General features: G+C 41.9%; 1 protein-coding gene across 1 annotated transcript in view; it reads left to right on the top strand.

Annotated features, from left to right (window-relative positions):
* The window catches only part of Enthd1 (ENTH domain containing 1), a 114,151-nt gene that overhangs the window by 2,609 nt on the left and 84,271 nt on the right, over window positions 1–27,271 (top strand). The window contains exon 2 of the mRNA XM_038343522.1: window positions 25,355–25,597. Coding sequence (XP_038199450.1) covers window positions 25,355–25,597 — 243 coding nt within the window. The remainder of the gene's footprint in view (window positions 1–25,354; window positions 25,598–27,271) is intronic.

The raw sequence follows: 27,271 nt of genomic DNA on the forward strand, positions 1-27,271 counted from the left end.
GGCTTTTGATTTATATTTGCCTGCTTTACTTTACATATCATATATAAAACACATTATTGTCAAATACAAGGCCATGAAGGTTTAAACCTATATTTTCTTCTACGAGTTTTGTGGTTTTAACTCTTGTCTTAGTTAGGGTTTCTATTCCTGCAATTAAAACACCTTGACCAAAAAACAAGTTGGTGAAGAAAGGGTTTATTTGGCTTATACTTCCATCTCACTGCTCATCATCGAAGGGAATCAGGACAGGAACTCAAATAGGGCAGGAACCTGGAGGTGGGAGCTGATGCAGAGGCCATGCAGGAATGCTGCTTACTAGTTTGTTCAGCCTGCTTTCTTATAGAACCCAGGGCCACCAGCCCAGGGATGGCACCACCCACAATGGGCTGGGCCATCCTCCATCAATCACTAATTAAGAAAATGCCCTACACCTGGATCTTCTGGAAGTCTTTTCTCAAAAAGACTTTTGAAACTCTTCAGAAAACTCTAGCTTGTTTCAGATTGACATAAAACTAGCCAGAACATTCTCTTATTCAAATCTTGGATTTTTGTTTATTTAATATTTCTGTATATGAGATAGGAGCTGTCTTAGGGTTTCTATTGCTGTGGAGAGACACCACAGCAATAAGAGTTGACCATGGCAACTCTTATAAAAGGAAACATTTAACTGGGTCTGGCTTACTGTTTCAGAGGTTTAGTCCATTATCATCATGGTGGGAAGCATGGTGGCGTGCAGACAGATAAGGTGCTGGAGAAGGGGCTGAGAGTTCTACATCTTGATCCACAGGCAGAAAGAGGAGCCGGAGTACTGGATAGTGATGCTGTTTGTGGGGGGAGCTTAGGAGGTGTGGCCTTGCTGGAAGACTCAGGGAAGGCTTTAAGAGCTTAAGGCCTCACTCTTTGTCCAATTGACTCTCTCTGTTTCCTGCTTGTGGCTGAGGATGTGAGCTCTCAGCTTCCTGCTCCGACCACTGTGCCTGCTTGCTGCCATGTTTTCCCATCATGGTGGACTCTTACCCTCTGGACCCATAAGACAAACAAGCCCTTCCTTCTGCAAGTTGTCTTGGTCATGACATTTTCTCCAGCCATAGTGGTGAAAGTAGGCAGCCCTCCCTTGTTCTTGCTTCTAGGAGGAAAGTTTTCAGGCATTAAAATGATATTACGTATGGATTTTCTTACTTTCTTTTTTGTTTGAGTCAGGATCTCACTATATAGCTCAGGCTGACCTGGAACTCACAGTCCTCCCGCCTCAGCCTCCAGACTGCTAGGATTACAGGTTTGTGACAATGTATTGGTTAACTGTGGGCTTTTTATATATGCTTAGGTCGAAGAGGCTTTATTCTGTTATTCTGATGTGTTAAGTGTATTTCAAATTTATTATTATTAATACTATTATAGTGTGTATGTGTGTGTATGTGTGCGCGCGCGTGCACGCGTGTGCTCACTCACATAAACACAGGTACTTGTGTGCCACAGCATATATGTGGAGGTCTGAGGACAGTTCTCAGAAGTCCATTCTGGAGATCAAACTCAGGTCATCAGACTTGGTGGACGGCTCCATTACCTTCTCATCCACTCCACCAGCCACCCTTGAGTAACTAAGAAATGTGTTGACTTTTGTCAAATGCTTTTTATGCATCTATTGAGATGATTAAGTGTTTTTAAAATCTTTTCATTTTGTGAATATGGTCTAAGACCTTGATTTTCTGCATTGCTTGCAGAAGTCAGATTTAATCATGGTGCATATCTTACTTTTTAAGTGTTTATTTTAGATTAGGTTTTAGGCTTAATGATGAAATTGGAGAACTCTTCATGAGTTTTCATCCTGCTGTGCTGATTCATTCAGAAATTTTTATATAAATCAACTTTTAAGAAGATTAAGCTTTTATTTGTTTATTAGACGAGGCCTTACTACCTCACTGTGTAGTCCAGGCTGCCCTCCACCCTACAGCTGGCCTGCCTTTGCTTCCTGAGTCCTGATATAAATTTACTGATACAAGATAAAACAATACTAATTAAAATTTGCTGGTTTTCCCTTGAAAATTCAGAGCAGCTGTTTTACCACCGGCTTAAGAACTTGGATGACTCCATAAAGCAGAGAGGCTAGTCCCTGCTCTAAGGGCTCATGAGCTGTTCTGAAGAAGGGAACTTAAAAGAATAGATTTACAAATATTCAGACAGATCCTGTTTATGCATTCATTATAGCCTTTCCATGAGCAAGGTATGAGTGTGTTTAAATCCACCTTTATAAAGCTTTTCAGATTCTCTAACACTTGAGCTCAGGACCAAATCTGTGAGCCAAGTACACAACAATGTGAGTTCTCTCAGTGGTTGGCTATCACTAAGACAGCAAGCAAAGCACAGACCAGAGCGGTCATGCCCACACAGTGCGTTGATCTTTTCATTTTGGAAGGGGCACCAGCCATTGATTGATAGCATTGGTGCACATCACATTTATTAATTGAATATTTACCAATGAATGAAAATAATTACCTTGGGAGTATTAATTTATCTTTTACATATCTCTCTTTTTATGTTTATTTCCCAACGAATGTTGTATTGTAGAAGAGTAGCTCTTGGCCCAATTCAGTTTTATTGAAATCTGCCTCTGGGAGGATGGTGGATGTGCCGGAAGGTGTCAGTGATGGGATGTCTAGCTGAGAGTTTGGCTCCCAATCTGTCTTTGTACTTTTATCTCATTAGCCTTCAGTGTAGGCTGCTCTCTCAATTAGCACTGCTAATGTATTGCTTTGTACTGTACTTAAGAAGTTCTTTTCCCCTCTAGAATATTTGTTTCTTGCTGTAGTGTAGTCTTCAATGCCCAGCTCTGAGACCTTTTCCTGTGTGCGCCCACTCTTCTTTCCCTCACTGAGAAATAGTAATTGCTGTACTGTTTTATCATATCAGTGTGGTGTCTTTTATGATATATTGTGTGTATGTATGTGATATGCATGTATATATTATTTCCTTAGCCAGATTTTGAGAGCATATGCCATGTGTTAGTCATCTTATTTACAACCAGACCTTGGAATAGTAAAGGAGGGGGGGGAGAGCTGAAAAAAGCTTTGTGATCATCAAAAACTGCTGATAAAGACGGTGTTGCTGGATTAGAGAAGAAAGGAGCTATAGTGTAAATTTGCTGAGAAAGTACTAGAACACACTTTAGTGATCCACGTCATTTGCACTGGAAGCCTGTCCTACACACGAATCATCAAGAGACCAAATTCTACTGGGAAAAAACAAAGACATGTACCTTCCTTGGTTGGCCCTAAAATTTGCTGTTCTTTTTGCTCAGTGGTGGAGGTAGGGGAAGCTAGTAGTCTCTTGAGGTCTCCTTTGTCCTTCAGCTCTCCTCAGAAAACCTCCCGCTTCCTCCAAGCACCACCTTGGCTGCACCCCACAAAGTTTAATAAGATATATTTTCATTTCACTCAATTAAAATAATTGACCTTTCCCCACTCTTTATTCCTTAACCCATGTATTATTTAGAGGTGTGCTGTTCAATTTCCAAGATATTTTTGGGCTTTCTAGCTATAGCTTTACTGATGTCTAGTTTAATTCTGTTGTAGTCTGAAAATAGATTCTGTATGATTTTTATATTCTTCTAAATTTATTGACCTGTGCCCTGTCTTGGTAATGTTCTTGGTGAGCTTGATGAAAATGAAGTCGTCTATAAACGTCTGTTACATTAGCTTTTACTATGTGGATTTTGAGGCTCTTATTTGGTGTGTAGACACTAAGGACTGTTAGGTCTCCTTGAAGGATTGCCACCTATACTGTCATGTAGCACCCTTCTTAACCTTGAATAAATTTCTTTGGTCTGATGTCTCATGTGTCTGAGAGTAATTATGCTTTCTAAAGCTGCTACTCATGCTTTTGATTAGTGTTAGTGTGGCACACATTTATATGTTTGCTCTTTTTTTTCTAATCATGGGGCATGAGTCTTTGAAGAAGCTATTCATAGACAAAATAATTTTTTAACCTCCTCCCATATATATATGTGTGTGTGTGTGTGTGTGTGTGTGTGTGTGTACACTGAGGAGGGGTGAGGGGTGGGATTGGGGACAGTGTCAAGTGACCTCCTCTCTCAGTATCTGCTTTATTCCTTTGAGGCAGTGGCTCTCTGAACCCAGAGTTCTTGTTTTTTCAGCTAGTCTCTGCTCTCCACAGTGCTGGACTATAACCTTTGAGAGACCACATTCATCTTGTTCTGTGGACCTGAGATCTAAGCTCAGGTCATCATGGTTGTTCAGCAATTGGTCTTCAGATACTGAGCCATGTCTCTAGCTACTTCTTCAGGCACAGCCATATCAGGCCTAGCTCATCCCTCCCACATCAAGGGGTGTATCTCACTTTGGTACTCAGACTAGCCTCAAACTTGTCCTCCTGTCTTAGTCTACCTAGTATCCATGACTACAAGTGCATGCCACCTTACCCAGTTTCTCTGTTTACTTTTTTGTTTGTTTGTTCTTTTGAGACAGGGTTTCTCTGTGTATCCTAGCTGTCCTGGAGCTCACTTTGTAAACCAGGCTGTCCTCAGATATACAGAGATCCAAGTGCTGGAATCAAAGGTGTGTGCCACTACTGCCCGGCCTTCTGTTTACTTTTAATTCTCAGTGTATTTTCATATTTAAAATGAACTTCTTGCAGACAGCATTTAGTTGGATCTGGTTTCTTGGAACTATTTCCATCTTTTAATAGATGCACTTAACTCACTGGTACTCAGATTGATTTCTGATAGTTGGATTAATAGCTGCCATATTTCCCATTGTTTTCAATTTGTTGACCTTGTTCATTCATTCATTCATTCCTCCCTCCCTCTCTCCCTCTCCCCTCTCTCTCTCTTTCTCTCTGTCTCTTTCACTGGTGCTTCTTTAAACATATGGCATCATGTACACCAACTGCTTGCTTCTTTGTGGTTTAATTGGTAGTTTTATATGACCTCATTTTTTGTTCTTTTCTGATGTTATACATCAGTTATATATCAGTTATACATAATTTTCCCTCATTTTTGTGCATCTTTGGGTTTTCAGTGTATTTTTTTTTAATAATTCATTTTTATTTTACCTTCATCAGTGTTTTGCTTCCATGTACATCTGTGTGAGGCAGTCAGAAGCCCTGGAACTCGAGTTACGTATAGGTGTGAGCTGCCATGTGGATGCTTGGAATTGAACCCACGTTTTCTGGGAGGGCAGACAGTGCTCTTAACTGCTGAGCCATCTCTCTAGCTCCTCAGTGTATGTTTATAGCCAGTCTGGGCCCATTATTAAATACAACTATGCTATGATTTGGTTACATCTCTGAAAGGCTTGGTCCCCTAATGGTGACACTATTGGGGAGTAGGTGGTAGACCTCTCAAGAGGTAGAGCCTAGTGGGAAGTCTCTGGTCACTGATGGCACAACTGGACCCCAGTCCCATCATCTCTTTCATGTCCTAGCCATGAGGTCCACATACTGCCTTATTCTAGGCCCCAAAGCAACAGGGCTAGTCAGTCATCATGCCTGAAACTTCTAATAGCGAGACTCAAAGTGAACCTGTCCTCTTTGTAAGTTGGTATCTGTCACAGCTAGGGAGAGCCGTCTAATAACTCATGGCTAGTGCTGGTATTTTATGATAACAAAATAATTCTAATTTATACTTCCCATCCCTTATGTTATTGCCATCATTCATCTTGCAGCCACGCATTTGGAATATACGCAGTCCAAAGACATCGCTGGTTATCACCGTCATTACAGTAGGGCCTCACATAGCTCCGGCTGCACTGAACTCACCGTGCAGTCAAGAATGACTTCATCCTTCTGATCCTCCTGCTCCCACCTCCCAAGTGCTGGGATTACAGTCATGAGCCACCAGGCCTGGTTTCCCAAGTGCTAGGGATCATACCCAGATTTCCTTCATGCTAGGCAAGCCCTCTACCTACTGAGCTACACCCCAGCCCTACTGTTACTGTTTTAAACAAACTGCTATGCTATACGTAAAGAATAAAGAAAAGAAAATTTTTTATTTTCCTTTCCTTATACCAATTCCAGTGCTTTCTTCTTTCATGAAGATCTGTTTCTGGCCTTTGCTGTTTTACTCTTATTAAATAATTTCTTTGTCCATTCCTTGCAAGGCAGAAATTCTGATAGCAGATCTCTTAGTTTTGGGTGAAGAAAGTATTTCTTCTTCTCATTTGAAGGACAATTTCACAGAGTACAAAATTCTAGGCTGGTCGTTTTTCTTCTAACAATTTTGTTATTTCTCTCCAGTCTCTTCTTGCTTGCATGGTCTGTGAGGAGATGGTGAATATATTTTTGTCTTTATTCCTTTATAGGGAAAGGCTTTTTCTTTCTGGCCTCTTTCTTTAACTTTCAGGGGTTTTAAAATGATATGCCTAGGGGAAATTCTCAGTGCCTATTGCTTCACGTGCTTGTCCTGTTAATTTCTTTCTCTCTCCTTCTTTAATTCTCACGGACATATTAGCTCATGGCTGCCCTTCAGGTGCAGATATTCTGTCCCATTTGTTTGTCGTGCATTTCTGTTTAGGTTTGTACTGAGATGTTGCCAAACTCGAAGGTTCTTTTCTCAGTCATGGCTTGTCTAAGTCAGCCCACTAAAGACTCTCTTTGGTGTTCTTCATATTCATGTTTTCTTGTCGGTTTTCTCAGCTTTCCTATCCCTCTGCCTATGTTGCTTGTCTATTATTTGCACGCTGTCTGTGTTAGCCATTAGCACCCTCAGCATCTCAATCATCACTGTCTGACATCCCTGCCAGGTCTGCCTGTGCCTTTCCTGCCTGCTCTGTCCCTTCAGACCATGCCTGTTGCCTTTTAGTCTGTCTTGTAATTTTCCTTCAATTACTGGGCTTGAGGAACAGGTAGGCAGGACTGTGGAAATAGGCTTTTCTCCAGTGGTATCATGGTAAGGAGAGGAGACAGAATGTACTACTAGTCTTGTGGTAGGTCTCACTGCTTTAGTGAGCCTGTGCCTCTGGGAACTGCACATGCGCTTTTCATTTGCCCCCTCTGGCCTCTCTTCAGTGGATGGTTAGAGTAGATCGAGGCTGGGTGCTTCTCTTCTCCCCGATTGGTGGTGAGACTCAGCATACCCCATCAGATTAGCTCTAGTTAACACATTTCTCTGAAGGCAGAGCTGGTTAAGAAATATAGGATGCTGTGGTATATTTAAAAAACTAGTTCTAACCCATTCCTTTCACCATCAGAAAGGGCTGGATTTCCTGTTTCTGACTTATAACTGAACATCACCGTAATGCATGTCTGTAGGAAAAGCATAGGATCAGCAGTGTTTGGACTCCCATAGCAAGGCGCTTCTGGGCACCTTAGAGATGTTCCGTGCAGAAGGGGCTGCTGGGAATATTGTCTCTTACAGAGACAATAAGCTCAAACCCAGTGGGATGTAAGTTATATAGGTAAGGCCGCACACCAATTAAACAGTTGAATACAATTAGAACTCATATGTCCTGATACTGAATATGATTTAGTCATATTCTGTTAATATACTAATCATTCTCTCATAACTGAGCCTGTAAAAGACATTAGCAAAATGTTACTGAACTTCTACAATGAGTTTAATTAAAATTATTTGGAAAATGCTGAATGAAATGTGAAACTGTCATATTATTAAACATACATTTAAACAAATATGGTATCCTTCTAAAGCTAGATTTTAGGAAATGTGTTCATTATAGGCTGATAAGTACTTTTTAATTCTGGATTGAGTAAATTGTGAAATTGCAGTTGTTTTTATTTACATAGGTCATTTTGTGCATGTATCTACATATTTAAATGAAAGGCATATTTTCAAAAAGGGATTCACTTTAAAAGAACAAAATTTCAATGTCATTAGAAAGCTGTTAAACCATTTTCCTGGAAGTAGCATCCTTTGGTAGCATTGCCATTTTGGCTTTCTAGGGCATCTCACATCCATATTTATGGCAGGCTTCTGCACAGGGTGCTTCTGCCTCTCTGTCCTGTCTTCTAACAGAATGATGAGGCCACACCAATCACTTACTTGCCCACCAGATTTTAAACAAACTAAGCCTTTTAAGCCCCCAATCGCAGCTGTGTATTAAAATGTAGAAGCAAATATTCTAGAAGCACAATGCATTTATTTATATTCACATAGACTATAAATGACTAAAATATCTTGTGGTGGGGTTGGCTTAAGACTCCCAAAGAAAGAAAGAAGACACAGGTATTTGATTGCTGAAGGGTTTGGACAGAGAGGAAACCCAGTGTGGGCAGGAGGGAAAGCCATGGCTAAGACTGTGTCCTTTCTGAGCAACTCTAGGTAACTCAGAAGACCTGGCCTGTTTACAACAAAGTTCAAGGAAAGATTTTTATTGTTATTGTTTTTATTGTTTGTTGTTGTTTTTGTTTGTTTAAGACAGGATTTCTCTGTGTAACTCTGAATGTCCTGGAACTGGCTCTGTAGACCAGACTGTCTTTGAATTCACAGAGATCCACTTGTCTCTGACTTCTGAGTGCTGGAATTAAGTCTTGCACCACCACTGCCTGGCCCCCTTTTTTCTTTTAAGACAGGGTCTCTCTACATAGCCCTGACTTCTCTGGAACTTACAGTGTACAACCAGCTGGCTTTGAACTCACAGAGATTCCCCCACCTCTGCCTCCTGAGTGCTGGGATTAAGGGAGTGTGTTGCCATGCACAGCAGAAAGCTGGCTTGGCTGTTAAAGCCTAGGCACTACCAAAAAGGCAAGAAAAATATCTTTCAAATGCAGGAATATTTTCTTTAGATGTGATTAGTCAAGTCAAGGCTATAAAATCAAACAACTGCAATTTGGGAGTATTGCTCCTAGTACAGAGGAGTCTAGACTTGGGGTTACAGGAGGCTGACGGCTCCCGCGTGGCTGCTAGCCAGTTTGATGCAACAGCTAAGCACTGTGTGTGTGGAGGGGGACTATCTAGCTTCAGAGTGGATTGGACTCCATGTCTTCTTTTTCCCCTACTCCTGTCAGACAGCAGTAATCAAAACTTTACTCAGAGTACACCTGACAGCCTGAGGTTGTGGACCAATAAATGTGGCTGTAGATGTGCAGTGGGCTAATTAACGCTGTAGATGTGCAGTGGGCTAATTAACACTGTAGATGTGCAGTGGGCTAACTAACACTGTAGATGTGCAGTAGGCTAACTAACACAAGCTTCCTGAGTACATTCATACCATAGGTCAGTTATGCAAGTTTCTATAACAGGCATTTTTTTATGAACAAATAATTTCCCTTAACAAACACATTATAGGCTTTAGGTCATCATGAATCTGTGACTTTAAGTTTATCACTGTGCATTTAAACAAAGTACCTTTACTTAACGCTGTGCTATGTGTTAGCCCTTTGTTTTCTTTCAACACATACAGTTGGATTGCTAATTGTAAGAGCAAGAAGCAAGACTTGAATTCATTTAAAGGTAAATGTGACCTTTGCCCAACTGCTTAGTCTTCCATTATTTATTGTACTCCTTATTTATTGTGCCCAGCAAAGACAGAGAAAACAAACAGAAAAGAGAGAGAGAGCAGGCAGATGTTGCCAGTGCTGTGTCAACAGAGTTACTCACTTTAGATTCTCATCAAATAAAATAGCGTTGGATCATATGCCAAGGACAGTCAAAGAAATTGAGGTGTGTGCTTGTCATTTTTCCAGAGCCTGTCTCCACTCGCTGACTCACTGACGCTTTGACTTTGGGCAAACTTTCTTAATCACCTTAAACCGTGCTGTTCCCTTTTGTAAAGTGAACTTCCTAATGAGCTCAGAGAGTGGTAGTTAGGATCAGAGACGTGTTTGAGGGCCAGCCACATGACAAGCCGTCAGTCTGATACTGTTAGGGCTGAGTCTTTTATTATTTCGTTGCCTGGTATTCGTACTGTCACTGAAACAGCTCAGTGCAGGTATTGACTAGGAAGGCCTGCCTGTGGTCCTGGAAGGATGCAGTGCTCTGGGCCTGCCTGTGGTCCTGGAGGGATGTGGTGCTCCAGGCCTGCACTGGTCCTGGAGGGATGCCGTTCTCCTCTGCCAGCCCTAGCCCTGTCACCATGTCCATTTACTCTTTATTACAGGCCCAAAGAAGGGACTGGTGGCTCACAGGAGTGTATATGGTGGGTGGGCAGGGGAAGTTACCTTTTAAAAATTATTTCTTATTTATAATAATCAAAATTACCATTGTAAATGATGATATGATAAAGAATAAAAGGAAAATGCAGGGAGTATTAATCCCACTTTTATTATTACAATGAAATACCAAGAGCAAACAATTTTATAAAGAAAGGAGGTCAGTTAGTTCACAGTTCTAGAGATAGGGAAGTAAGGTACTAACACCCCTAGAGACAACTTCATGGAAGCTGGAATCACAAGACTGGGAGGGAGAAATCCATCTTAAAGCAGGAAGCCAGAGATCAAGGCCATTTTATTGTTTGGCGATTTTTCTTTTATTCTAAAAATTTGCTTAATTATTTTCTCTCAGTTTCTGCCAAGAATATTAGGGGTTCACTTAATTCAGATTTATCTAATTTAATTAGCAGTTGCAAATTTTATAAAAAAACCTCATTCATACATAGTGAGGAATGATCTAGTGTATAAAAAACAAACAGCACTGTATAAAAAACAAAGAGCTAAGTGGCAAGCAGTCAACATTTAAATGTTCTAATATCATAGAAAGGACTTTACAAATCAAGGCAAGAGCATGGGACTTTAATAAGTGCATCTAGGGCTGGGGATTTGGTTCAGTGGTAGTAGACTATTTGCCAGCGTGCGTGAGGCCCTGGATTTGATCTCAGTACACAGAAATAAATGCTAATAAAGCCATCTCCCCTATACTTACCTGGTCAATTGATGCCATAGACAGATTCTTGGGATTTAGAGATTAAACAGCTAAGATTTATCAAGTAAAGTCACTCTCCAAAGTTTAAGTAAATAAGTACGAGTATGTGTCCCAGTAAAAATGTCAAATAGTGTTTTGCGGAGAGTATTTGTTGTGCAAGCATGAGAACCTGAGTTCAATCCCTAGTAGCCACATAAAAAAGTCAGACACTGTGATATCTGCCTGTAAATCCCAGCACTGAAGAGACGGAGACAATTCCTGTGCTCACTGGCCAGTCAGTCTGGCCTAGTCAGTGAGCTCTAAGTTCAGTAAAAGACCTTGTCTCAAAAAATGAGGAGGTGGAGAGTACAGGAATGATAGTTATGAGTCATATACTTGGTACAGAGAACACACTGTAAAGCTAAGGTATTGAAATGTGCAAGCAGAAGGATCAGGAGTTCAAAGCTAGCCTCAGCTACATAGCAAGTTTCAAGTCTGTCTGGGCTATATGAAACCATGTCTCAAAAACAAAACAACACAAACCAAGTACTCTTGGAAGGCTGACATTAAAAATTAAAGGCCATAAGGGCTAAGAGAGAACCAGGAGACCTCAGAGCCTTCAGTGCCTTCATTCCTGTCCCCTGCATTCTGTAGGCAGGCTCAGACATACTCCTGACACTAGGTGCTCCCACCTGCTGCGGAAGGCCCAAGGCCGGGACGCTGGAGAGGTAGGGAGACCAGCTTACTAGCATAGCGCTGCATGAAGACCTTGAACCAAGGTACGAAAGGACTTGGAAGGGAATTTCTGCACTTTCCCAGGCCCTGACTCCTTACTGGTGAGCTGGGCACATGAGGGAGGACAAACAGGGTACACGAGGACACATGGATATGTAACTCCACGATTAGAACCTGCAGCCCTCAGCAAACCCCTCTTCATGAGTCACTTCCTCACCTTCATTGCTTCCTTCTCCAAGAAGCATCCTGCTTAACTCCTCCCCAGAACCTTCTTCAAGGTGGAGCCAGACCACATTGACTCTGCTCTTAACCCTCACTCACAACCACGGCCGTGAAGATGGAGAAGACACTGTGGTCTTCAGTTCTACTCGGTTGTGTTTCCATCAGGCAAATGAAGGACCAGCCAGTTCAGGGCTTGGCCTATTTTTCCTCCTATTTTATTTTTTACCTCAACTCACTTTTTATAATACAATACTAACATAATTATAATCTGTCACCTATAATTCTCTATCCTCATTTATAGAAGAGGTACCACCTGCCTTGGTACTTTCTCAGCAAGACTTGTTCTAATGGACTCGCATTGCTGTACCTAGAAGCACAGTTTTGTTTTGTTTTTTTTCAAATTCAGCTTTTTTTATTCATCAAGTATAATTTTTTTTTTGATTTTTCAAGACAGGGTTTCTCTGTGGCTTTGGAGCCTGTCCTGGAACTAGCTCTTGTAGACCAGGCTGGCCTTGAACTCACAGAGATCCACCTGCCTCTGCCTCCAGAGTGCTGGGATTAAAGGCGTGCGCCACCACCGCCCGGCTTCAAGTATAATTTTTTTTTTTTTTTTTTTTTTTTGGTTTTTCGAGACAGGGTTTCCCTGTAGTTTCTAGAGCCTGTCCTGGAACTAGCTCTTGTAGACCAGGCTGGCCTCGAACTCAGAGATCCGCCTGCCTCTGCCTTTTTATACATTTTTTTCCTTATTTTTTTTATTAAAGATTTCCATCTCCTCCCCTCCTCCTCCCCCTTCCCTCCCCTCCCTCCCACCCATATCCCCACTCCACCCCTCTCCAAGACAAAGAGCCATCAGGGTTCCCTTCACTATATTAAGTCCAAGGTCCTCCCAGCTCCCCCTAAGTCCAGAAAGGTGAGCAACCAAACTGACAAGGCTCACAGTGAGCCCATCCATGCTGTAGAGTTCATGTTCATTGCCGTTGTCCTTGGTTTCTCAGTCCTCCTCCACCGTCAGCCACATTCAGAGAGTCCGGTTTGGTCCCCTGTTCCATCAGTCCCATTCCAACTGGACTTGGTGGTCTCCCGTTAGCTCTGTCCCACCGTCTCAATGGGTAAATGCATTCCTCACGGTCCTGACTTCCTTGCTCATGATGTCCCTCTTTTGCTCCTCATCAGGACCTTGGGAGCTCAGTCCAGTGCTCCTATATGGGGCTCTGTCATTTTCTCCATCCAATGCCAGGTGAAGGTTTTATGGTGATATGCAAGATATTCATGAGTATGGCAATAGGATCTGGACATTTCTGGCACCCTCTCCTCAGCTGCCCAAGGACCTAGCTGGGGGCGTCTTCCTGGACACCTGGGAACCCCTCTAGAGTCAAGTCTCTGCCAACCCTAGAATGGCTCCCTTAACTAAGATATATAATTCCTTGTTCCCATATCCACCCTTCCTATATCCCAACCATCCTATTCCCCCAAGCTCTTCCCATCCTCCACTTCACACTTTTCTCTCCCCATCCCCTCCTCCCCCATCCCACCCCACCCCCATGTTCCCATTTTTTGTCCGGCAATCTTGTCTACTTCCAGTGTCCAGGAGGATAACTATATGTTTTTCTTTGGGTTCACCTTCTTATATAGCTTCTCTAGGATTTTTTACGAATTATAGGCTCGATGTCCTTTATTTATGGCTAGAAACCAATTATGAGTGAGTACATCCCATGTTCATCTTTTTGGGCCTGGGTTACCTCACTCAGGATGGTGGTTTTCTATTGCATCCATTTGCATGCAAAATTCAAGATGTCATTGTTTTTTACCGCCGAGTAGTACTCTAATATGTATATATTCCACACTTTCTTCATCCATTCTTCCACTGAAGGGCATCTAGGTTGTTTCCAGGTTCTGGCTATTACAAATAGTGCTGCTATAAACATAGTTGAACAAATGCTTTTGTAATATGATTTGGCATCTCTTGGGTAAATTCCCAAGAGTGGGATTGCTGGGTCCTGGGGTAGGTCGATCCCAAATTTCCTGAGAAACCTCCACACTGCTTTCCAAAGCGGTTGCACAAGTTTGCATTCCCACCAGCAATGGATGAGTGTACCCCTTACTCCACATCCTCTCCAGCAAAGGCTATCATTGGTGTTTTTGATTTTAGCCATTCTGACAGGTGTAAGATGGTATCTCAACGTTGTTTTGATTTGCATTTCCCTGATTGCTAAGGAGGTCGAGCATGCCCTTAAGTGTCTTTTGGCCATTCGAACTTCTTCTGTTGAGAATTCTCTGTTCAGTTCAGTGCCCCATTTTTTAATTGGGTTCATTAGCATTTTAAAGTCTAGTCTCTTGAGTTCCTTATATATTTTGAAGATCAGACCTTTGTCTGTTGCAGGGTTGGTGAAGATCTTTTCCCAGTCAGTAGGCTGCCTTTTTGTCTTAGTGACAGTGTCCTTTGCTTTACAGAAGCTGCTCAGCTTCAGGAGGTCCCATTTATTCAATGTTGCCCTTAATGTCTGTGCTGCTGGAACTATACGTAGGAAGCGGTCTCCTGTGCCCAAATGTTGTAGAGTACTTCCCACTTTCTCCTCTAACAGGTTCAGTGTGTTCAGATTGATATTGAGGTCTTTAATCCATTTGGACTTGAGTTTTGTGCATGGTGATAGACACGGATCTACTTTCATTCTTCTACAGGTTGACATCCAGTTATGCCAGCACCATTTGTTGAAGATGCTTTCTTTCTTCCATTGTGTGCTTTTAGCTCCTTTATCAAAAATCAGGTGTTCATAGGTTTGTGGGTTAAGATCTGGGTCTTCTATTCGATTCCATTGGTCGACTTCTCTATTTTTATGCCAATACCAAGCTGTTTTCAATACTGTAGCTCTGTAATAGAGTTTGAAGTCAGGGATGGTAATGCTCCAGAAGTTCCTTTATTGTATAAGATTGTTTTGGCTATCCTGGGTTTCTTGTTCTTCCATATAAAGTTGATTATTGTCCTCTCAAGATCTGTGAAGAATTTTGATGGGATCTTTAAGGGGATTGCATTAAATCTATAGATTGCCTTTGGTAGTATTGCCATTTTTACTATGTTGATCCTCCCAATCCACGAGCAAGGGAGATCCTTCCATTTTCTGTTATCCTCTTCAATTTCTTTCTTCAAAGACTTAAAGTTCTTGTCAAATAGGTCTTTCACTTCCTTGGTTAGAGTTACCCCAAGATATTTTATGCTATTTGTGGCTATCGTGAAAGGTGACGCTTCTCTGATTTCTTTCTCTGCTTCCTTATCCTTTGTATATAGGAGGGCGACTGATTTTTTGGAGTTGATCTTGTATCCTGCCACGATACTAAAGGAGTTTATCAGCTGTAGGAGTTCTTTGGTGGAGTTTTTCGGGTCGCTTATGTACACTAACATATCATCTGCAAATAGCGAAAGTTTAACTTCTTCCTTTCCAATTCGAATCCCCTTGATCCCCTTGTTTTGTCTTATTGCTATTGCTAGAACTTCAAGCACTATATTGAAGAGATAAGGAGAGAGTGGACAGCCTTGTCGCGTTCCTGAATTTAGTGGGATAACCTTGAGTTTCTCTCCATTTAATTTGATGTTAGCTGTTGGCTTGCTATAAATAGCCTTTATTATATTTAGGAATGACCCCTGTATCCCTAATCTCTCCAAGACCTTTATCATAAAGGGGTGCTGAATTTTGTCAAATGCTTTTTTTGCATCTAATGAGATGATCATATGGTTTTTATCCTTCAGTTTATTTATATGATGGATTACATTGATAGATTTTCGTATGTTGAACCAGCCCTGCATCTCTGGGATGAAGCCTACTTGATCATAGTGGATAATTTTTCTAATGTGTTCTTGGATTCTGTTTGTCAGTATTTTATTGAGAATTTTTGCATCGATGTTCATGAGTGAGATTGGCCTGTAATTCTCTTTCTTGGTTGAGTCTTTGTGTGGTTTAGATATCAGGATAATTGTAGCTTCATAAAAGGAATTTGGCAATGACTGTTCTGTTTCTATATTATGAAATACCTTAAGGAGTATAGGTATTAGGTCTTCTTGGAAGTTCTGGTAGAATTCTGCATTGAACCCATCAGGTCCTGGGCTCTTTTTGGTAGGGAGGTTTCTGATAACAGTTTCCAATTCTTCACGACTAACAGGACTATTTAGAGCATTTACCTAGTCCTGGTTTAACTTTGGTATATGGTACTTACCTAAAAAAGTGTCCATTTTTTTTTTACATTTTCCAATTTTGTGGCATACAGGCTTTTGTAGTAAGATCTAATGATTCTCTGAATTTCCTCTGTGTCTGTGGTTATGTCCCCTTTTTCATTTCTGATCTTATTAATTTGTGTGTTCTCTCTCTGCCGTTTGATTAGTTTGGCTAGGGGTTTGTCAATCTTGTTGATTTTCTCCAAGAACCAGTTTTTTGTTTCATTGATTCTTTGGATTGTTTTCTGTGTTTCTATTTTGTTGATTTCTGCCCTCAGTTTGATAATTTCCAGTCTTCTACTCCTCCTAGGTGAGTCTGCTTCTTTCTTTTCTAAAGCTTTCAGGTGTGCTGTTAAGTCTCCAATGTGTGCTTTCTCCGTTTTTTTTAAGTGGGCACTTAGTGCTATGAATTTTCCTCTTAGCACTGCTTTCATAGTGTCCCATAAGTTTGAGTATGTTGTGTCTTTATTTTCATTAAATTCAAGAAAGACTTTAATTTCTTTCTTTATTTCTTCCTTGACCCAGCTGTGGTTCAGTAGTTGACTGTTCAGTTTCCATGAGTTTGTAGGCTTTCTGGGGGTAGCATTGTTGTTGAATTCTAATTTTAATCCATGGTGATCCGATAAGATGCAGGTGGTTACTAATATGTTTTTGTAACTGTGGAAGTTTGCTTTGTTACCGAGTATGTGGTCGATTTTCGAAAAGGTTCCATGAGCCACAGAGAAGAAGGTATATTCTTTTCTGTTTGGGTGGAATGTTCTATAGATGTCTGTTAAGTCCATTTGGTTCATTACCTCTATTAAGTCTCTTAATTCTCTGTTAGGTTTCTGTCGAATTGACCTGTCCATTGGTGAAAGAGGAGTGTTGAAGTCTCCCACTATCAGTGTGTTTGGTTTGATGGCTGCCTTGAGTTCTAGTAATGTTTTTTTTTTTATATAAGTGGGTGCTTTTGTATTAGGGGCATAGATATTCAGGATTGAGACTTCATTCTGATAGATTTTTCCTGTAATGAGTATAAAGTGTCCCTTTCCATCTCTTCTGATTGATTTTAGTTTGAAGTCAACTTTGTTAGAAATTAGTATGGCCACACCCGCTTGTTTCTTAGGTCCATTTGCTTGATAAACCTTTTCCCAACCCTTTACTCTGAGTAGATGTCTGTCTTTGTGTTTGAGGTGTGTTTCTTGTAAACAGCAGAATGTTGGATCCTGTTTTCGTATCCAATCTCTTAGCCTGTGCCTTTTTATAGGTGAATTGAGTCCATTGATATTAAGTGATATTAATGACCAGTGGATGTTAACTCCGGTTGTCATTTTTTATTTGGTAGTAGAGATTGTGTATTTCCTTTCTTTGAGATGTGCTGGTGAAGGGTCGCTAGATGTCTGAGTTATTTTGGGCAATGCTGGACTCCTTTGTTTGTGAATTTCCTTCTATTACTTTCTGTAAGGCTGGATTTGTGGCTATGTATTGTTAAAATTTGTTTTTATCCTGGAATATTTTGATTTCTCAATTTATAGTGAATGAAAGCTTGGCTGGGTATAGTAATCTGGGCTTGCATCCATGGTCTCTTAGTTTCTGCAAAACATCTATCCAGGACCTTCTGGCTTTCATGGCTTCCATAGAGAAGTCAGGTGTTAGTCTGATAGGTTTACCTTTATATGTTACTTGACCTTTTTCCTTTGCAGCTCTTAATATTCTTTCTTTATTCTGTATGTTTTGTGTTTTGATTATAATATGGCGAGGGGATGTTTCTTTTTGATCCAGTCTATTTGGTGTTCTGTAAGCTTCTTGAACCTTAATAGGAATATCTTTCTTTAGGTTTGGGAAGTTTTCTTCTATAATTTTATTAAATATATTTTCTGGACCATTGAGCTGTAATTCTTCTCCTTCTTCTACGCCTATTATTCTTAGGTTTGTTCTTTTTATTGTGTCCCAGATTTCCTGAATGTTTTGTGATGAGAATTTGTTGGATTTGCTGTTTTCTTTGATCAGTGCATTTATTTTCTCTAAGATATCTTCAGAATCTGAGATTCTTTCTTCTATCTCTTGTATTCTGTTGGTTATGCTTGTTTCTGTAGTCTCTGTTAGTTTACATAGATTTTCCATATCCAGCTGGCCCTCAGGTTGTGTTTTCTTCCTTGCCTCCATTTCAGTTTTCAAGTCTTGCACTGTTTCCATTATCTGTTTGATTGTTTTTTCTTGGTTTCCTAGGATATCATTTACGGATTTACTCAATTCTTCAAACTTTTTGTTATTCTTCTCATCCATTTCCTTAAGGGAGTTTTTCACCTCCTGTTTAAGGGACTCTATTACTTTCATAAAGTCAATTTTTTCTACTTCTTCTTGATTAGTGTGTTCAAGTCCTCCTGTTATAAGTTCGCTGGGTTCTGGTGCTTTCATGTTGTTTTTCAAATTGTTGGAGGAATTCTTGCATTGGCACCTGCCCATTTCTTCTACTGAATAGTCCCCTTTGGGACTTCTTTTAGAAGTTCAATTCACCCCAATGAATTCAATTCACTCACCCCAATGAATGATGGATCCTCTGGCAGACTGTCAGGTCTCCTTGCAGGCCAAGCAGCTCACTGACAAAGGGCCTACCTTGCTGCAGGCAGACTAATGAAGGAGGGGACCTCCCACCGGCCTGGGTGCATTCAATTCCAGGTCCCCGGCGCCCAAACAGGCTGAGCTGTGGGATTTGGGGGGGGGGGTTCTGGGTGCAAGCTGGGAAGGGACAGGCAGAAGCACAGTTTTGATGGTTGATAATAATTCTGAGCTAGCTGCTGTCTGATTCACAATGCTTCCATTATCCCTTTACAGAATTATCTGGATATGTTGTCCAGAAATGTTATTATAATTCCCTATTCATGGAGAGAACTTCTCAATCCTACAGAAACACAGTACAAGGTCATGTTTGATTTTTTTTTGTATCCATCCACTAGAACCCAGAAGATCAACTCTGAAAATGTTAATGTGTCATTGGAGCTAGGTGTTTCTTATAACTCAAGCAAAAGGGGTTCATGAATCGGGGAGGCAGAAGGCATCGCAGCTCTCACCCCACAACCAAATCCAAAGCCTGATGTCTAGAAGTGACTGGATTGTTAGCTTCTAAGCTAATCTTTATCTTAAATATGGAGACTCTACTGAGTAGACTAAGGAGTGTCCACTCTGAAGAGGAGGCTCAACACAGAGGAATAACTTTGTCCATGTTTCCAGACAAAGCCACAGTGAAGCAAGGCCTTGACTGGGAGAATGGCTCAGAGGTTAAGAGTACTGTCTGCTCTTCCAGAGGTCCTGAGTTTAATTCCTAACAGCCACATGGTGGCTCACAACCATCTGTAGTGAGATCTGGTGCCCTCTTCTGGCATGCAAGCATACATGCAGACAGAACACTATATAATAAATCAATCAATCAATCTCTGACAAGTTGTGAAAGAGACTGGAGGAGCCAGAAGCTCTTCCCAAGTCAAGTGACCCCAAAGACCAGGTTCTCAAATTGCCTTGACAAGAGAACAAAAAGGTTAATTTTGGTCATCTACATGGACTAAGACAACCAACAGGAAACTATAGCCAAGGACTATAGTGACTGGTTTAACAGTCCAAGGGATCTCACTCCACAGACAGTAGGTTTAACTATGAAATATGTTATTTAGGCAACTATTCATCACTAGTAATTTTCCTTTTTAAGAAAATATGTATATGGGTGTGTTGCCTGAATTATATCTGTGCACTATATGTGTAGTGTCTGCAGAGGCCGGAAGAGGGCATCAGATCCTCTTGAACTGCAGTTATAAACAGTTGTGAATGCCATGTGGATGCTAAAACTTGAGCCTGGACCTTTGGAAGAGTAAGTGCTTTTAGCTGCTGAGACATCTTTCCATCCCCATAATTTATAGTTTCCTTAATAAGAAAATGCCCAGATATAGGACATCAATGACCTTGGCTTAATTCAACCATTTCTTCTTTCTCGATCTCTTGATACCATCTGGGAACCTCACATTGTGCTTCTCCTATTTTCGTGCAGTGGCTATAGGTATAGATTTCTTGTTACTAGCTTTGCATGGTGGTTAATTCCCCCACTCTCCTTCTGTAATGCAGGGAGTGGAAGCCAAGACCTCAAGCCTGCTGCAAGCACTATCACTAAGCCTTTGGAGTTTTCTTTTCTTTTTCCTCTTTTTTTTTTTTTTTTTTTTTTTTTTGAGACAGGGTTTCTCTGTAGCTTTGGCGCCTGTCCTGGAACTAGCTTTTGTAGACCAGACTGGCCTTGAACTTACAGAGATTCACCTGCCTTTGCCCCCGAGTGCTGGGATTAAAGGTGCATGCCACCTCCACCTGGCTGGAATTTTTTTAATTAAAAAGATTTTGGGTGGTGGCAGTAAAGTAGCTAAAGCACTTGCTGCCAAACCTGATCACCTGGGTTCAACTCTCAGCTCCCACATGGTGGGAAGAGCAAACTGACTCCTGCAAGTGGTCTTCTGACCTCCACATGCATACATGGCCTTTGGGCATGCACATATACACACCAAATACATATAATAAATTTTTTATTTTTGTTATTCCACCATATGGATCCTGAGGCTAGAATCAGGTTATCAGGCTGGCACCAAACTCCTTTACCCATTGAGCCTTCTCACCGGTCCACTTTCAGATTTGCTCTAAGTCTCCTGTGTCACCCTGGCTGGTCTGAACTTTTGATCGTGCTGGGATTGCAGATATACACAAGTATGCCTAGGAGAAGACAATTTTTTTTGGTCTTTTTTTTTTTTTGGTTTTTAAAGACACGGTTTCCCAGTAGCTTTGGAACCTGTCCTGGAACTCGCTTTGTAGGCCAGGCTGGTCTCGAACTCACAGAGATCCACCTGTCTCTGCCTCCCGAGCACTGGGATTAAAGGAGTGCACCACCACTACCCAGCAGAAGACAATTTTTAATGTACTATTTTATTATTTTTGAATCCTTCATGCATACATACAATTTATTTTTATCATATTCACTCTTTCCCCTTCCCTTAACTCCTTCTAGATCCCCTCCAGTCACTTCCTTCCCAACCTCAGCTCCTTTTCTTCTTTTTTACTAGTCCACTGATTCCAGTTTGTGCTAGGTGTTGGTCTTCCACTAGAATGTCTACCTACAAGAGACCACACCCTCAAAGCAAACTGACTCTCCTTCCCAGAGAAGCCATCAGCTGTGCAGAGCTCCTCAGTTAGGGGTGTGGCCTCATGCCCTCGTCCTGCCTCCTTGCGGGAATGACTGGCTTGATCTTGCACAGGTCTTGGTCAGGCAATCACACACTGTGAATTCAAAAGTTCACCTGTTGTGTCCAGAAGGCAGTGTTTTGTTCTCCTGGACCTCTCTCCTATGATGGTCCTTGGGAGGAGAGGGTATGATGCAGATGTTCCATTTATGGCCGAGCCTCCAAAGTCACTTATTCTCTGCTCTTTGATGAGTCGTTCATCTCTGCACAGAGAAGCTTCTCTGATGAGGCCTGAGAACGCTCTGGTCTATGGCACAGGCAAATAAACTGAGAAGGCATTTAGATACTGTGGTCAGTTTAGTAAAATAGTAGGAGTAGGTCCTTCCCCGGGGCCCGTGACTCCTGGGCAGGGGCTCCCGGCCAGGCCTGCAGGTCAGGACTATCCTGTCAATCCCAGCACTTGCCTTTCTGAACACGGTTTTTCTAAAACTGTCTTCTTTGAAACTTCTGGATGAATATTGGGGTCTCTCTATCTGTCCTTTTTGATTTTTGATTGCTCTTATCGTGACCTCTGCTGTGCCTTGAATACTTTGCTGCTCACCTCCATCAGGTCTCTCTTCAGCTGTCCGAGTCTGAGATGTTGAGGGCATTTTGTTTTTATTTTTAATCCCAATTTTGATTGTAGTTTCGTAGCTGAGATGCTTATTATTTGATTCCATCAGATCACCTGTTCTCATTTAAGCTCATTTTTGTTTTGTTTCATAACTCCATATTCTTATTTATATTTGTGAGTCTTGCATGTTTGTAATGTGTGTGCGTGTGTGTGTGTATGTGCACATGCATGTGTATGGAGGTTAGGACCACTTTTGGGATTCAGTTCCTTCTTTCCACCTTGTTTGAGGCTGGTTTCTCTTGTTAAAGTCACTCTGCCACTCTGTGCTAGCTGGACCATGAGCTTCTTGTTGATTCTCCTGACTTTTCCTCCCATCTCACTGTGGGAGTGCTGGGATTACAGATGTGAACCACCATATTTGCTTTTTGTGTGGGTTCCAGGGATCAAACTCAGGTGTCAGGCTTGGGAAAAAAAACAACTTTTACATACTGATCATCTACCCTGGACTGTGTTAATTTCTCAATGGTTTACTTAAAAATCTTATAAGGAAAAATTTAAAATCCTATAGAATATTGATTCTGTAGAAGATCTTATAGGCACATTTTGTCTGGAGTAGAATTAGTCCTGTTGACTGTCTAATGTAGTGTAGAGGGATGGCTTCTGGCTCATTGAGTAGGAGGCTCTTCCTACAGCTATGCATGCTCTTGTTGCCTTCATCTTAGCTGCTCATATCATCTACCTTGTTGCTCATATCATCTAGCCTCCAGTACAGACCTTATCAAAGTGACCTGGAGTTTGAGCCCTAGAGTTAAAATTTAGGTGTTGCAGACCCAAACTTGAGCCTGTAGGTAACTTACCTTATTTCCATGTGTTAAGACTGCTTCTAGGTCCAAATAAATAGTTAGGAATGGCTGTATCCCAGAGAGCAGGGAGATCTGTCCTTTTCTCACTTTCTATTTGCAAACACGGACCTCTCTTATCAAAGGGAGATCAGGTCTAGATCTCTGACACCCAAGTTGCTGAAATCCCATCTGCCAGATCAAGAACCCAGCAGGCCTGTGACTTGAGCCACACATGTGGCTTTCTCACTTGTATTTCTCTGTGGAGTTTATTTATTTATTTTTATTTTTTTATTTTTGAGACTGGCAGTGCCTGTTCCTGCTGGCTGTTTTGAGCAGAGCAGAACAATGCTTTGAAGCATGACCTTACTGTGCCAACATCACGGGTGGGGTTTTGTTTTGTCTACTTGCTTTTGCAGTGCTGTGGACAGAAGTCAGTAACTTGAGGATGCTAGGCGGGTGCTTTACTCAAGATACCCTCCTAGCCCCTGACTGAAGGGGATTTTGTTTTTAAATAGAAACAACTTGGTCATAAACTAAAGTTTAGATGCTTCTTATTTCCTTCATGTCCCTGCTTGCTTGAGGCCTGTTAGAAGGTGAACTGGAAGGAAGATGACTAGGTATATAATTTAAGCTACTATAAGCAGCAAATGATCTGAACCAAGAGAGAGGAAAGATAGACTGGATCAATCAGTCATTCTCATGGATCCTTGCAGTTCAGAGGAAGAAGAGGGAGCCCTCTGATTGCAGAGCATGGAGTGAATCTTATTTCAGAAAACCCATGTTTTCTACCCTGCCCCATTCCTTTCATAGTTCAGACATGAAGCTGTTGCTGCCTGAGTTTGTCCTTCCTGTACTGTTGTGGTTTTATGTTGTGCCCTTCTTCACGTCTTCTTAGGAACATATTGCTTAGAAGCGAATGGATGCTGCCCTGCTATTGTTGTTTGATTGTCTCTGCCTTGAAACAGACTTAGGGCTTCTCCCTGCTTTTCTCTCTTTTCCCTGCAGTGCTGTAGAGTGGCCAGGCAGAGGAATGGGAGCCGGGGGAAATAGGCAGAATTAAGTGAATTAATGCCCACTTCTGGGTGATTTCTTCCTTATTTTGGCCAAAATTGAATGACCTGGCCTTCCTGAAGCTACTTCTGTTCCCTGGGGGAGCGTGATGCTCTGAGGAGGAGGCCTGCACCAGTGCAACTAGCTTGTCTGCTTGTTCTGCCTGCGTGCCACTTGGAGCCAGTTAGCTGCCCCCACATCTCACCAATCCCCACAGACTCCAAGTAGAATGTTCCAAATCTAGCCCATAATTTCTAGTTTCTAATTGGGGGTATTGCAGGAGGCTATTTTAAGCCAAGCAACTTTCTGAGGCAGCTAAGTTGTAAATTGGCTCCCAGCATCTTCCAGCAATCTGCTTCATTTACACCATAGCAAGGAGAACATTTGAAACTTTTTGATGATGTTTCTTTCTTGATTCATTCACTCAGTAAATATTTATTGAATATATGCTATGTGCCATCAGTGTATGCAATGAGACTTCTTTCACGGGGTTTATATTCTAGGTGACAAAACAAACAAGCAACACACCGGTGATAGTAGGTAGTGACAGATGCCACAGAAGAAGCAAAGCAGGATGAGGAATAGACTGATGGGGCGGGGCTTCTTCAGAGGACACCAGGAGGAGAGCAGCTCTGAGGAGGTGGTATCTGAGGAGAGACCAAATGAGTCAGGGATCCAGCCATGCAGAGTTCCTGGAAGAACCAACAGCTGCCTGGAGTTTGGTGTTGTTGGCAAGAGGCTTGGGGCTGCAGGGTGAGGTATCTGTGGAGGAGAAAGGAGAGGGGGCGAGCTCCTGAAGATGCCAATGGGAAGACATGGGCTTTCCACATCTTCAAATCTAAACTGTGCCCTGTTCCCAGGGAAAGACAGTGCCTGACATCACCCCTAGAGTTAAAAAGTTCCAGCCACTTTTGCCTTTCATATGACACTGAGTGGGTCCAGCACATAGTGGGCCTCTTCAGTTAGGCCCTGAGTATACACCATAAATTAAGGGTGTTTAGAACAGAGTTTGAAGTATTACAAAAGAAATTTGAAAGGAAGAAATGACAAAGAGATGAGAGTAGAGAAACTAACCTTTGTGCACATGCTTCTTGCTCATCTGTGAAGGTGCTTGTGGAGGCCAGGGCTGATGTCAGGAGGCCTTCCTCACTTGCTTCTCCACCTTACTTTTCTTGAGATAGCACCTCTTATTAAACCTGATGCTTGCTAGTTTGGTTAGATTGACTGACAAGTGGGTCTCTGGCCCTCCTTTTCTAGGTCCCCAGCATTAGGGTCGCAGGGACACCTGACACTCCTAGGTCCTTAGCACTAGGGTTGCAGGCACACCTGACACTCCTAGGCTCTTGGGAGCTCATGCTCCCAGAACGAGCATTTTACCCACTGAGCCATCCCCTGACCTCATGCTCAAACCTTCCTTCTGTGCCTGTGCTAGTGATTTATTGCAGCGTATGGGTGGCTTTCCAAAGAAAAATCCAATAATGCATTTAAAATGAAAAGCATAATGCCAGATAAGATGCAATTTCATCATGTATTGATGATTTGTTTGCTTAGTTGACACAGAGAGGAATGTGTTCATCAACAGTCCTCTACTTGTCTTCCCCTTTGCTACATTTCAGCTTTGCCTTAATTTTATTTAGTATAAAAAATAATTACAGTTTTAATCCATTTTAAAGCAAATTCTTGGCTGTTTTTCAGGTCGCTATATCCGGGAGAAGTCTAAACAAGTCATAACTCTGCTGATGGATGAGCAGCTGCTTTTTAAAGAGAGGGAAGTGGCAAGCTGGACGAGACAGCGGACCTCATACTGCATGATGTTTCCCACCAGGTTACCTGCCCCGGGGAACTTGCCTGCCGCGTGCGCTTCTGTCCTCATCCCGGAAAACCTTCCCTCCGAGAAGAAACATTCACTCCTGACGATTGCGAGTCTACGTAATAAAAGTATGTACATAAGCAGTGGCCTACAACATGACAGGTGTCTACTGAGAACAGCTCGAAACACAAGACACAAAGCTCATGCCAAATTATCAACACCATGTCAGCAGGACTATCCCACTATTAGACTCCATGCTGCAGGGACCAAAGATGAAGGGGGATATTCAGTAGACAATTCTAAATTCACATAAACTAGTTTTCAGCTAAAACTGTTAGCCTAGTGGCTATGCTATTTGGCATCTTTACTCAGTTTAACATTTTTTTTCTAACTGGAGTATGAAGGAGGTTTACTTTCTGATAGTAGGGGCTTGGGTACATGGGCATGTTTATTTAAATGTGTTTGGAGATTCTAACATAATTAAATATTCTTCTAGCATGATTCTTTGTAAGGCTTTCCTTTGCCTAAACTTTATCTTTGGATTACTGATCTTTAAAACAAGGGTTGGGGGAGATATAAAGTTATCAGGGAAGTGGAATGATCCTTCCTATTAATCTTGTTAAATCATCAAAGAATGATATCTTGCTGTAGCTTCTCCAGCCCCACTGAGGAGCTGTGCATAGAGATGGCAGTTAGGAGAATAAAACCACAGATGCAATCTGACTTAGTTGCCTCTTGAAAGCAACTAAACTCAGGGCTGAAAGTGCATCCGAGGATTTTCAGAGCTTGCCCCCAGTCACAGCATCTATGTCTATGGCCATGGACTGAAGGCTTGTACCCACCCCCATGAGAATTTCCCAGTGTGCTGACAGCTGGAGGTGTTGCCTCTGAGAAATGATTCAGTCACAGAAGTAGAACCCCCCACCAAGATAGGATTTGAGTTCTGAGATCCTAGGAGCTCTCTTTTACCTTCCTGCTACTATGGGAAGAGGCGGCTTTTTAGGACCTGACCTTGCAGACACCCTGATTATGGAATTCCCTTATTCCAGAGCTGTTTGAAAATGATTTCTGTTGTTTCTGAGTCACCAGTTCTGTGGTGGTGTCAGCAGCCTGAACCCCACCAAGACAGCTGTTTAACAAGACCCCAGAAGAACTACAGGAATTCAACATGACCAGTTAATTTCAGTTGTCAATGAAGCACAGAAATTTTAAAATATCAGCAATAATATTAACACAACCCGGTCCTAAATCATCCTTCCCTGTCTTTGTCCAGTGTTCTTAAGTGTTCGCTAAGTTTGTACCTGTGATGAAGAAAGGCATTAGAAGGAGTTCTTTGTAATATAACAGCAAACACCAAGTGCTTCCACAAGCAGTGGAGCATCTTTTTTAGGAGACCCTTTTGTTTTGGAAGAAGTCCTCCATAGCTGACACGAAGAGCACAATGCTCAGCTGTGACTGATGTTCAGAGTTTCTTCACCCCTTCTACTGTTTTCTATCACCTTTCTTGCTTGTGTGCGTGCGTGCGTGTGTGTGTGTGTGTGTGTGTGTGTGTGTGTGTGTGTATGGTGTATGTACATGTTTATGCAAGTGTGTGCATGTTGGGGGTACATGTGAATGTGGAGGCTCGAGGTGAACACTGATATCTTCCTTAATCAAACCTTGTATTTTTGAGACAGGGTAGCTCACTGGGCCTGGAACTTGTTGATTCAGGTAGGGTGGCTGGCCAGGGAGCCCCAGAGTCACCTTGTTCCCCCACCTCCACAGTGTTGGGATTACAGATTGTGCTGTAGCAGCTGGCTTTT

This window comes from Arvicola amphibius, chromosome 9, assembly GCF_903992535.2.
Source record: "Arvicola amphibius chromosome 9, mArvAmp1.2, whole genome shotgun sequence".
Classification (NCBI taxonomy): domain Eukaryota; kingdom Metazoa; phylum Chordata; class Mammalia; order Rodentia; family Cricetidae; genus Arvicola; species Arvicola amphibius.